The 12,947-nt window shown below is 43.3% G+C and overlaps 1 protein-coding gene across 2 annotated transcripts in view; it reads right to left on the minus strand.

Annotated features, from left to right (window-relative positions):
• Nucleotides 1-3,496: 3,496 nt before the first annotated feature.
• The window catches only part of EXOC4 (exocyst complex component 4), a 1,827,849-nt gene continuing 1,818,398 nt past the window's right edge, over nt 3,497-12,947 (minus strand). For both annotated transcript variants that reach the window (XM_086918922.1, XM_086918920.1), the window contains exon 18: nt 3,497-5,429. In XM_086918922.1, coding sequence (XP_086775048.1) covers nt 5,192-5,429 — 238 coding nt within the window. In that variant the 3' untranslated portion in view covers nt 3,497-5,191. The remainder of the gene's footprint in view (nt 5,430-12,947) is intronic.

Consider the following 12,947-nt stretch of genomic DNA (forward strand, 5'->3'; position numbering starts at 1 on the left):
TGGGATGTAGAGTCTTGGACCACCAAGCTCTCAGGGCTGGGGTGTTGAGTGAGGAGGTTCGGGTTCCCAGGTGCAAGACGGTTGTGACTGGCAATTGTTCTATTCACAGGTGCCCCTGTGCTGCGCTTGGACCAGGTTCCCAGTAGGACATTCGCAAGTGTTTCATTAAAAGGGAGCAAGGGTTCGGATGAAGAAGCTCCCGGCTGTAGTACTTATGTTAAGATGTTAGTCTTGACTGTCACGGAGGGGAACTTAAGATCCAGGACCTCAGCTGCCCTCTTCACCACCATGAAATAAGATGCTCCCTCCCCCGTTGCCACAGGAGGGAGAGACAGCATACCTGTATCTGGGTATGTGTCCAGAACACTGGCATCCCTAAGTTCGTCACAACAGTCCATTCCCTGGCCATTTAACTGTTATTCTAAAGGGTCCAGTGATCCCTCCCATTCTTACCTTACGCTTAGCTCTTCAGAATAGGGTTCTGGGGGCGGCCTCGGACCCATGGGTCCTGTTGGACCCGGAATCAGCGCTGATCAATACCGCTCCGTGCTGGATTTGTGGATGTAAATGGGTAAGGCGGCTTTAGAAGCATCAGCGTTGGGGCCGGCATTGGGGGAGGTTGCTGTGGCACAACCGTTGCAGAACCAAATGGGACCTCCTCAGACCCTGTGGGGCCCAAGGCCCACCAGAAGGGTTGGTCTATTTAATGCGCAGTGTATGGCCTCTAAAGATAATTTTATTTGAGCAGGAGTCGCTCTGCCTCCTGGAAAAGTGGGAGGCGCAAAGTCGGCCCTGACAACCATTTCGAAGAACCGTGCTGTGAACTATGATGCTCCTTCGTCGTGTCAGTTGGCAGACGGGGAGAAGCGGAAGCACGCTTCAAATTCTTGTGCTTCTTACATGTTTCCCAATGTCCAAATGACTTGGAATGGGAGGAAGAAGATTTGGGGCTCATGGAGCGGTTCTGCAACCTCCCTCTCGATCAGGATCGAGACCACCGGGAAGTAGCATGACTCAGCATCGCCTGCCAGGCTGCTAGCAGCTTCAAGGACCACTCTCTCCAAGCCTTTGGTGCCATGGAGTTGTGGTCATGATCGAGACACCACTGACACACCAGTTATGCGCCCGTGACCAACATAGCGCGATGACAGGCACCACATGGTTTAAAAGGTTTGGGAAAGGATGTGGTGCAGTGACCAGAGCTGCAGACTCAGTACTTGGGGATCTTGGCTCGATTCTTGGCGTAGGCTCAACATTCTGTGATTCTTAGAAAACCTCAATCTCCCCATGTACATAGACAGCGCCTGGATATCCTCCTGGGTGATAAACTGTGCTATATAAATCTACAAATTACAAAACCTATCTTCGTTGAAGACATAACCTTGGCCCACCAGGAGGACAAATTACTCAAAAAAGCTTTCGACAAAACGTTAAAAAAATTCTGTCAAAAGCATCAGAGGAGTAGCGCTTTATCTGGATCTGCGCTAACTGGGCGGAAAGAAAAGAACTGACAACAGTGCGTTGAGGTGGAGCCTATATAGGTGATGTGTACGACACTTCCAGTGTGGATGACGACGTGCGGAGCCGGTCAAAGCCTACAGGTGCGCAGGGGTACTGCTCACGCAAAAATCTTTTGTATCCAGACTGACGCATGGAAAAATTCAAAGGTAAGTAATCTGCGGCTAGATATCTCTATTGAATACTCATTTCACATAGTATTCACAACCATGGACTACTCAAATCCTGATTTCAAACTGTGTACATAACGGCAAAAGGCTTAAAAGTCCAATTGTGTGTTGTGCCTACATTCCTCACAGATGCATCTTCATATAGGCAGATGAAGATGTTCTGATAACCCAATCTCTACGGATTTCCCTAAAGGCTAAAACATTCTATTTGTTTGGCTAATACCAGGCAGAAATTAAGCAATAGTAAACATATTTTCAGACACATTAGCTATGAAAATCCTGGTCACATCGCAATTTTTAAGAATGTAATCATAATTGTGTTACATTCTAAGATTAAAACGAAATTGGCTTAACTCGTATTTAGCGAAAAAAATGAAAATGTCTTTAATTTGCTGCCTGTGTCAAAACATCTTGCTATAAAACTCCGCTTGAAACACTTCTAAGGGAATAGGCACCGCCCCCCTTCTGCTGACTTTATAATTATAGCTTTGACTCACATAGTAAATGTAATGGAAATAACTTCAGCTAATTTGCCACTGCCATTAGATGTGCTGCATAAACACGAAGGTGCATCACTTAAACAAAGAAAATCACTGACAAAATTATTCAACATTGATTCGAGGATCTGCAAACGTTTAACTATTTATAATTAACCTAATAATTAAATTATTGTATTGGACTTGTCACAAACTTTAATTCTTAATTTAAGTAATACGAAGTGCAGCAAGTAAGGGATGTGCAGTCTTTTACGTCATGTCCAATTCTTGTCCGTGACAGTGCCAATGACCTCACTCGTGACTTTGTTGATGACGTAACTCCTTACATGACATCAAAGACTAGCTAATGGCTGACTACAATGCCGGCACTGTAAAAACCATTACTTTCTCTATTACAAAATGCTTCAGATCTTGTTATTCTAATATATATTTTTTGTATTCTATTTATGAAATGCTAATAAAAAATTATTACACAAAAACCATTTCTGAATTTGACTTGATTCTCTTCTTTGCTGTCATTATGAAGACCATTTCGGGCATCGGAAATAACAGTGAAGTCATCATCTTAGTGCACTGCCATTATTGAGGTCTCCCTCACAGACAACGGGGATCTGCTGGAGGTAATGAGGCCCCCAATCTAGACCTCGCTCGACAGCACGAGGTCAACGCCTTTTCTCAAGGGGTCTCAATGAACTTACTCTTGTGCGCTGGATTACGTGGGATATCTGTTAATTTTCCAGTCACGAATTCTTTATTAATCACGTGTAGAATGTAACAGATTTGTTCGTGTCTCTTTGACTAACATCCTTTTAGCTTCTGTTTTCTAGGCCTGGTCGCGCGCCAACTTTTTACTGTCCTATTTTCTGATTGCCTGATTATTATTTTTTAATATTCATCTATAAAGTCATCTTCTTTGTATCACTGATATGCATTAACTACACACAGGCGTTTTGCTTCCGGGTTTATTTCCCGGTGCATCAAATCCAGCCAGAAGTTTTATACCAAGGGTTTAACTTCACATATTTTAAAACTCTCATGCTACTTCAAGATGGGGAGGTTTGTTTCTAGCAAACGCACGAACTGCACATTTTTTGTGCAGTCTTTTGATAAATGTGTTATATGTGAATGAATCCGAGTACTCGGTGGGATACTGACATTCTCTCTAAATATTTAAATAAAAAAAGACATATCCTAAAAGCAGTACGCCTTCGCTTATATATCCCTTGTGTAGGAATATAAACCTCTACTGTGGCATATTCTTCATTTATTTTGCAAACTCAAAGTACATAAAAAAGCACCAACGAAAAGTCATTCGCCAAAGATCCTTTAATATTTTAGCTCTTCCAGACTCATGGTTACATAACAATTTCAAATTTGTCAATAAAAATGTTTGCTATACCTTTGGATAAAAGTACATGGAAAAACAATTATATGTAGGTAAAGTCATAGGAACAACCCTGGCCTTCAAAGCAACGAGGACAATCCACTATAAAATGACCTAAGGCCAGAGCTCACCAGAGAAAACTTCATCAGCAGCACAGACTATCATTATTCGTCACTTGTCATCACATGTAGCAAGTTGTAGTCACTGCACTGCATTGACTAATGTCAACCTCTTTATACTCCAATTCTGAGGTCCTAGACTTGGACTACGAGACACATATGGGAGGTGGTAGTGTAATTTTATGCATCTGCTGTCCAGGAGGCCCGAGACGCATTCTGTCCAACCTGGCCTATGCATAGATTCACTTACAGCCTTTGCTGACCTTACAGTATATGTTTTGCACCAAATGATGTTCAGACTGCGACCTGGAGGAATTCACTGTTGATCAGCCAATCGCTTGAGACCTTTAAACCAGGAGCACATCATACACGAAATAAGGACATGCAGGGATTTAAAATCCTCAATAACCATGGTCATTCTGTTGCTTTTGGCATCTAAATTAGCATCAAAGGTGCAGGAGGCAGAGATGAAACCCAGATATAAGATAACCCGGAAAAAGACTCATTTTAAAGCCAGGAGAAAGCTGGAGTTCGAACGCTCCTTTAGTGGTGGTAGGGGAATGAACGACGGCCATGACAGTACTGATCAATGGTCACATTCTGCCTTACTAGACTAGAAATGATAAGCAAGCCGCGGGTAAAAAGAGTGTGCTGGCTTCTGCCATGCACCATCTTCATTGTTCTGATCTATATTAAGATATCTGTGAATAGCTTTACCACCCCTTTGTGTATGCTAGTAACCACCAAAGACTAGAGGCACAGTTTCTAGCCCTCAATGTCCCGCTAGAGGACTACAGTGTTATTTGACATTTCAAGAAACCTGTGTTATTCTGTGACGAGGCACGTAACACAATCCCTAGACTATCACTTTTGCTGGTGGAGCCTTAAAAATAGGGATTAACTGGTCATAGAATGTTTTGCTTTTTCAGCTAAAAATTTGTAATTCCACCGGCCATGGACAAATTCAAATTGAAGCGGTTACAGCGGAAGCTAAATATGTACAAATTTAAAGTTTTGTTTAAAAAAGAAAGCAATGGAGTGCATGTGTGCAGAAATAAACTGACCCCAGACTAAATCATACTCACATCTACAAAATGGCAGTGCTCAATCTCGAGCTGAAAGAGTATGCGCTTGGCCACATTCAAGATGAACAAGGATTGTAAGATATGTTGCTGGGGAAGACAACCTAACCCAGCTCTCATTAGGTGACTAAAAAGCAACCCCTATACACAGCTGGCCAATCAGAAAAGGGTAGTAAATGGCAATTGCTTACAAAACTACATTTATTATCGGGGCAGCAGTTACTGTTAATGTGCTTATCCTAAGTAGCCGCCATCTCAAAGTCAATAAATAGATGTTCTGTAACAGATGTAGTCTATGTATTTGTCACTAAGGTTTGTAACAAGTTGGAATGGATTATGTATAGCTTTGATCAACACTCAGTGAGGTGACTTCCTGCTCAACTGGAAGGCTGGGCGCCCTGTTGATAGAACACAGAAGGAATTAGACAGTTGTTATTTTCTTGTCCTTGGTCGCCTGTTTGATGGCTGCTTGCTCACAGATGATTTCCTTGAGGCGCTGCAGTCTCATGTTCTGAGTAGTTTGGTCACCTACACCCGTCTGGCTACGGTGCAGCAAGCTAAGGGCGTGGATGTACTCCAGCTCAGTGTACTTGACTCCTTGGTCCACCACCAGGTTGAGGAGCTCGTCCGCTGTGTTGTACAACATCTCGTAATACTGCCTGAAAGACATGGATGACATCAAGGTTAGAGGGGGTAAACAACAAACAGTTATTAGTTGGGCATATTTTATCAATAGGAAGAGATAACAATGTTAATAATGTCAGTATTGGCATCTACTACCTGCTGGAGTCTAATGTGACATTGTGAAATACCTGTTTACATGGTGCACATTCTGGCAATCACATTTGTTTGTAGCACAAATGGTTTCAGTATAATATCTTTCTGGTTATAAGGATTCCATCCTAGACCAGAGTCTGGTGTTTGTGGACTGCTCTATCACAGATGATTACATGCTAACTGTTATTTGGCTTGAGCATTGCCCTACAAGTAGTAATGTGTGTATATTAACTTGAAGTATTGGGTGTTGTTGGAGGAGCCTTGATAGCGATCAGTCTTTACAAGGGCTGTGTCAGTGAGTGATGTTGCAAGCACATTGATACCCATGTAAGTAGACTGAGAAGTTGCATTTCATTTCATCCTGGAGAAGGGGTGAACAGTGTAAATAGAGACTGGTGTACCAGTGTGACACACAATGGCTTGTACAAGTATGAAACTGGTTCCTGACCCTGTAGATTAACTGTCAAACTATCAAATGTGAAATTCATATCTATGACAAAGCATGAGGAAACCTACCACATGATGAAATAAATGAGAGAATTTCTAAATAAAGACGACCTTGAACGATCTAAACCTTTTCCATCTCTTGAGAGCAGGGGTTTCCAAGATAGGTCTTGGAGGACAGAATCGATGCGAGGTTTCAGAATATCTATGTATGACACATTTAAGCATAACAGCATGCAACCTTTTCAGTGCTGAGGACGTAACCTTCACGCCCATTGCACTACCTTTCTATCTATGTACTGTGAAGGCTTTCAAAGTTAAGTCATCCCACTGAGGCTCAGGGAATCCTGGTGCCCACACCAGTGTTCTTCCCTGAGAAGCACATCTACTGGTGCTTCTAGCGTTTCCTTGTAACATTTGGGATATTAGCGTGCTGCCAGGTACACTGAAGTAATAAGCAGGAAACAGGGGAAGCCGTTATAAGACCGATATGAAAAAAAAGTCAAGCAGAGGCAGCTCAGAAGCCTCAATTCTGCAACCAGAACCTTGACTACAAAGGGGGCTGTCTCATCATAAAGGGGTGAGTTTCCCTTTACAAAACTAACTCTCCTGAATGGAGTCCTTTTTGAGGATCACACCAATGTTCTTACCATAGCAGGTATCCACTAAATATATCTGGTAGTGAAAAGATGGACTTGCATCCCCACCTGGTATGGAGGCCGACTCATCCCCCACCCTCTGCAGCAAAACTTGCCTTTTTCTTCTCCTCAGGACGGTGACTGGCAGAGTATTCCCCCTATGAGCCCACGCAAGGGAAAGGAAAGTATAAGCACACAACAGGGAATATACAAAATGAGGGAGCAGTCCTCCCTGATCTAATAGGTTGAACTCTTCCTGTGTCCTGTGGGCATATCAGATGATCTGCTTCCCCTTGGAAGATGAAATGTAGATGGTGGGTAGAAAGGCCAGAGTGAGGTATACAAAAAAACAGGAAATGTTATGTTAGCAGTTATTTATAGAGCGCATGGCTAATCCAAGGAGTGTCCCGGCGCTATGAGAAAACCCGCCAACACAGAACAAAGTACACCAACACAGGAGCTACTGTTCAAAAAGCCAAGTTTTTAATTGTCTCCTGAAAGTGAAGAGATCCTGGACCTGTCTGAGAAAGAGGGGCAGGCTATTCCAAAGGCGTGAAGCCACCACTTGAAAAGATCTGTCCCCTATCTGGGAGAGCCGTATCCTAGGGGTAATGGTCAGAAACTGTGCAGAAGACCTCACGGTTCGGCGTGGAGTATAGTGCTGGAGTCTTTCACCAAGATATGGGGCACCTATTTTATGGAAGCCTTTAAAAACCAGTACTAACGCTTTAAAATGAATCCTCTTCCACACTGGAAGTCAGTGTAAGGAAGACGGAAGAGGGGTTGTACGTGTTCTCGGCCCAGCCAAAAGAATGTCTCTGGCCGCCACATTCTGGATCACCTTTATGCGGCCAAGTAAATAATCAGGACGGCCTAAGTACAAGCTATTTACGTAGACCAGTCTCGATACCACCTAGGCCTGGACTACCGTCTTCCTGTTAGAGACTGGAAGCAGGGGGAGAAAGTTCCTTAGCATTTGCAGTAATCCAAAGCAGGTCCCAACCACTGATTGAATCTGTGCCTTCATTGAAAGAGAGTCATCAAATTTGACCTCTCCATTCTGTTTCTTAATTTTTTGTTGCTGGACCAAAAAGGATGCTTGGTGCCCAGAGGGAAACATCAGCCACATAAGGAAGCCGAAAGGAGCGGGGTAATGCATACATATCAGTTTCACGCCTTCAATGGTACCCCTTTTGAAAGGAGGACTGCTCAGAGACTGCAGGAAGAGATCAATCCTCGAGCAGGTATGTTTTTGGGAGTGAGCCAACACTTAAACTTCAATCCTACTGCAGAATTCCTTTTGGTGATACTATTAGAAAAGAGGCAAACAGCGGACATTATCTACTCATCCGCCAATCGTTCCAATCTGCTATGTGCATGCAGAGTCCAATCTTGGCCAAGTGAAAAACTAAAAACAAAGAGGCGAGCTGGGCTAAAGCAAGGTGTCATCCTCATAGGCTCCTTTACCCACCATTTGCTTTTAAGTTCCCTTTGCTTAACAAATGTCAGAGTTCTCCACTTACCTGCGCCTGAGTGGGATGACTTTTGAAATTCCCTGCAAATTTTTGAGCTTTCCAGTTATAACACTTTATAATTAAATTATAAATATACACTATATTTATACATATTTTTTAACATTAACATTTAACATTAATTAATTTAATTTATTTATATGTTTAACTATTTGAAATAATTTGATTTAACATTGTTTCCTATGGGGTTTTATTTTACGTCCCTACGGCCATTATTTTGTATCGGAGGATATTGCAGTCCCCTGGCTGGCCATGTGAATGGCTGGAAGTATTACAAAAAAGTATGGCCCTCCTTACGATGGCGGTCAAACGCCATCACATCGGGATGGAGACCGCTCGATATGTAGATGGCGACTCCACTGGCCTTCATGGCGGTCGGAAACATGACTTTTTGAATTGCCACTTGTGCTGTGGAAAGGAAAAGTGGTGCCGCACAAGCCACAATTGAAAAAGGCATGTTTTCAAACTTCCACGCACATTGTGCTGGGCACCATGTGGTGCCTGGCACACTTTTTTTGGGGGGCACCACATGTGCCCCCCGGGTCGAAAGTGGAAGCCCAGGAGGGCAGGGGCCCTGCTAGGGGCTCCCACAGTCCCTTTCCATCTGCCTTTACATGGCGGTTGGACTGCCATGTAAAGGTAGAGGAAAAAGAGACATCTCAGTCCCTACGGTGGTGCCTCTGCAAGCAGCGCCCTCATGTAGGGATTACGCTGACGGGCTCCTTGAGCCTGTCGGAGTTGTTGGTCGGTTCCTCCACCCGCTGGGGTCTGACTGACTGCATCGTCAAGCGTAGGCTGGATCACAATGCTGGATGTCGGTGGGACCGCCACCAGTGGCCTAACAGTGTGGGGCCCACCAACATCGGAAAGTGCCGTTTGTGAATACTAAAAAGTAGTAAACTTACTGCACTGTTTATGCGGCCTACAGGAGGTACAACAGTGCCTATGTGAAGTCATAGCAAAGGGCGCACACAAGTGGATGTTCCTACCACCTTCCTCTCTTTTTTATCTAGTCACTGAACCTAGTCTCAACAACATAAGAGCGCCCTGTAGCTAATAAGGCAAGTCACACAGTGCTTCACTTGTTGCAATTTCATCTAGGAGGGTGTCAAGTGCTCCATCTACTAACATGGTCACACATTGTAGAGGTACAAGCCTTTGCACAGCTCCCTCACTGGCTTCTCACAGTTGCTACTGTAGTTATGGTCCTCCTCCTGAACTCCGCCTTTTGTCAGAGTATAGAGCTATGGTCAGGGAGCGTGTTCTCCACTGTTGGTAGTTAGATCCTGTCTGCTGTGCCCGCCTAAGCTGTGGCAGCTACAAGACTGCACATGCAGAGGAGTGCCTAACGAGCAGCCTAGCTCTCAAACAACCAAGTGACTCATTCTTGGAGAGGGGACTGAGTAAATACTGACACACCTTCTGTCCAATCAAATGTTTTACTCAAGATAACCAACAAACCATCTCAACCAGTAGTGATTTTTTAAAGCTCTTTTCTGTTGATCACATAGGTTCTGGCGACAGCTGCTTTGTCAAAGCAGATTCAAAAAAAGGATATAGAATGGTAAGAAAGAAACACTGACAAAGTAAAGTACTGGCCAACTAGTCCTGTCACAGTGCACTTCTATGTTGACAATGTGAGCATGCGATCAAGCGGGGGCTAGAAGAACATGTGACAGCTGAATAGACCAATAGGTGAAGAATGCTGACCTTATTTGGCTATTGTGGAAAATAATAATACTTAAAGTCTAAATTAAAATGCCTTGGATGTAATATATCATATCAAAGGCTATTTTATTTCATGTCTTTCTGTACTAAAAATAATATGTAACAAAACTAAAATATGCATGTTCTATAAGCGGCCTTAATAAAGTCTTGCATGCACCGGACACAAACACAGGGGTCTCTACACTCGAGATAAAGCACAGTAAACTGACACTCTCGAGACATGTCCAATCCCACTTCTCATTATCTGGTTTGTATGTGCTACCTAGCCCTTGGCAACACTCTTGCCAGGTCATCCCAGGGTAGTGCGTTAATGGAGTTACCATATAGTTTGCAATATTATGCTACGAAGGAATGATGAGGTCTGCTGAGCTCTTCAAACCCTCAACTGTACTTTGCACTCCCTGTGTCATCTTCTGTGCACACTCAACCTTTCAACTCCACACAGCACATGCTTAGTTAGACACATTCGGTACACAGTAGCCCAGAACAAACACTGCCTCTGGATAGCCCAAAAGTAGCCCAACCTCAGTACAAACAATATACTGCACACACTACTCAAAACAAGAAAGCTAATTCAAAATGGGGCACAGGAGGCATGCTGAGCATGAAGCTGCAACAACGACCCTGTGCAGGCGGGCGTTTAAACCATACCATTCGGTTTTCTTAAACAGACACTGTGTGAACTCTCAACGACGTGTGTGCCCAGGAGTGGTCAAAGTGCATTAAAAAAAGTAAGGAAACTGTGAAGCTGTCTGTAAAGGGGGCAGGGTGAGTGAGCTTGGAGGCAGGGTCAAGGGTGTGGCTAAAAAACACAATATTCTGTACATTGTTCCAGTCTTTCCTCTTTAGGAAACTACATAAAAAAAGAGGCACAGCTTAAATGAAAAATACATTCAAGTTAAGTTAATCAGTGGCAAATGCACTATGTACATTATGAAACTTCTATTAGTTAATTCACTGCAGAACTCTATGTCTGTAACCAGAGAGCCACAGAACTGAGTCCTGGTTGGTGCAGTGAAAAATACTGAATTGTGAATGTTCAGCGCTGCAAGGTCCCATCCCAGTCTGTGACACAAAGCACTGTGAATATGTAAGTCAATATTTTAAACTTGCATTATATGCAGTATAAGGTAGTCTGCTACATAATGTGCGCAAAAAGGTTTACGATGCGTCTTTTAAAAAAACACACTTAACAGCTCAGCTGGTAACTCCCTAGCAATTCCACTCAGAGAGATTAAATCTATGTCATCAGGAAACTTCAAGTGATTCCCTCAATTAAAGCCAATACCAGCTTCCAAGGACCCATTACAATTATAGATTGACCAGTTGTGCACATTAACACGTCTTTCAGGCAGCAGCACCCTGGCAATGATGCTTGTTAGGAGTCTGTCACTTATTCGGTTCCCTGCCTTACTCTTCAGCTAAAGCATTTCAGCTCTCGGAATTAACCGTGCCTGGATGGTTTTCTTTTCACAAAACGCAGAGGAACTGTTTTTCTTAAATACAAAAAGTATGGGGACGTCGTGCCCCTCAGACCCTGCATACTGTGCCCAATGGTTCACTAGGGAAACCGGCAGCTCCACTTATTGCGGTCACCTCTTGCGGGCTGATGGGCGTTCCATTTGTGGAAGGACGCGGCATCAGCCGAACGACGCCTTGATCAACTCCTTATTTAATGAATCTGGGCCTCCGGAGCTATGTTGCATACCCCTGCTTTGCAGAGAATAACAAACTCAACTGCTCTGGGGTGGTCGGCTCCTCATCAAGTAATAGTTTCGGTCAAAATGCATAATGTAATTTAAGTTTTAATTTTGCACATGGAAATATACACTCTAATTATGTGAGCTGCTTCTTGAGCCTTAGCTGGTGGTCGACGACCAACACCCCCCCCCCCCCCAAGTGGTCTCTGTCCATCACAGATTCTTCTCTTGTCCCAGTTTTGAAAGTACAAATATTCATCAAGCGTCCGCTGTTTGCACATCCCAGAGCGAGTCTGACATCCTAAGATGTTATCAAATAATGAAATGGAAAAGTGTACATGGAATTAGCATTTCTGCTCAGTTTTTTTCCGTCTTCTCACCCTTGCTTATTTGCAAAACATCATTCGCCCTTCTCTCCCAAAAGGAACATCCGTATTTATTACCCAGTATAGAGGTCTGATTTCAAAGAGACTTTTCCTCGCCGACTGTGTTTCATAGAAATAACTAAATGAATTATATATGTGTTACCCCAAAGTAAAGCGAATCCTGTATGTTCTTTCCTGGGAATCTAACAACAGTCAAAACTGTGAAAACGACATCTGTTCAAAGCCATGCATTTGTTTTAAGTACACTTTTATTTGGAGAAGTGGCTTCTCCGGACGCTCTTATTAAGGAAGCCTATAGGGCTTGGCACGGTTGTGTTCTGGTTTTGTTTTTGGCAACTCAATACATGTAGTATGCAGACAAAGGGTCGGCCTCAAACCATAGACTAATGAGCAGTACGTTAATAAAGAAAAGGTGTTAAGTCACGCCTTTGGGGAGAAATGATTGCAACATTTTTGATTTTATTAGTAACAAACATTCACATAAACACAGTGCGCTACAAACGTTGTACCAAATTGATAGTTCCTTTAAAACCGTTGTTGTAACAACTCTGGTTATAATGTAAAACATGCTCCTTGAACCGGATAAAAGCAGCACACAGGTAAATAAAGGCAGTTGTGCAGAAGAAAGGCAAAATCAAGCGTATAATAGTTACTATATACATTAAATTTACACTGTAGTGGCTAAGGACCCATTAAAAACCTTGCAAACCTATTTTGGGGCTTTATTTGAGAGGTTTGTGTTTGAGTAGTTTGTATTTGGTGCAGTCCAGAAAAAAGCCCTTCAAAAGAGGAAACGAAGTATAATAAATTGTAAGTCGTTTTTAAGTCGAGCCTAGGCAGCGCATGCGCTGTTCTGCAAGCCATGCTGTATTGGAGTATGTGCTTTAAGGCCCGCCCACTCACCGCCAACATTTGTCATTGGCTTGAGTCATTGTCCTTCGTAAATGCTGGCCTCTGATTGGCTAATAGGCT

The sequence above is a fragment of the Lissotriton vulgaris genome, chromosome 1_1, assembly GCF_964263255.1.
Source record: "Lissotriton vulgaris chromosome 1_1, aLisVul1.2, whole genome shotgun sequence".
Lineage (NCBI taxonomy): Eukaryota > Metazoa > Chordata > Amphibia > Caudata > Salamandridae > Lissotriton > Lissotriton vulgaris.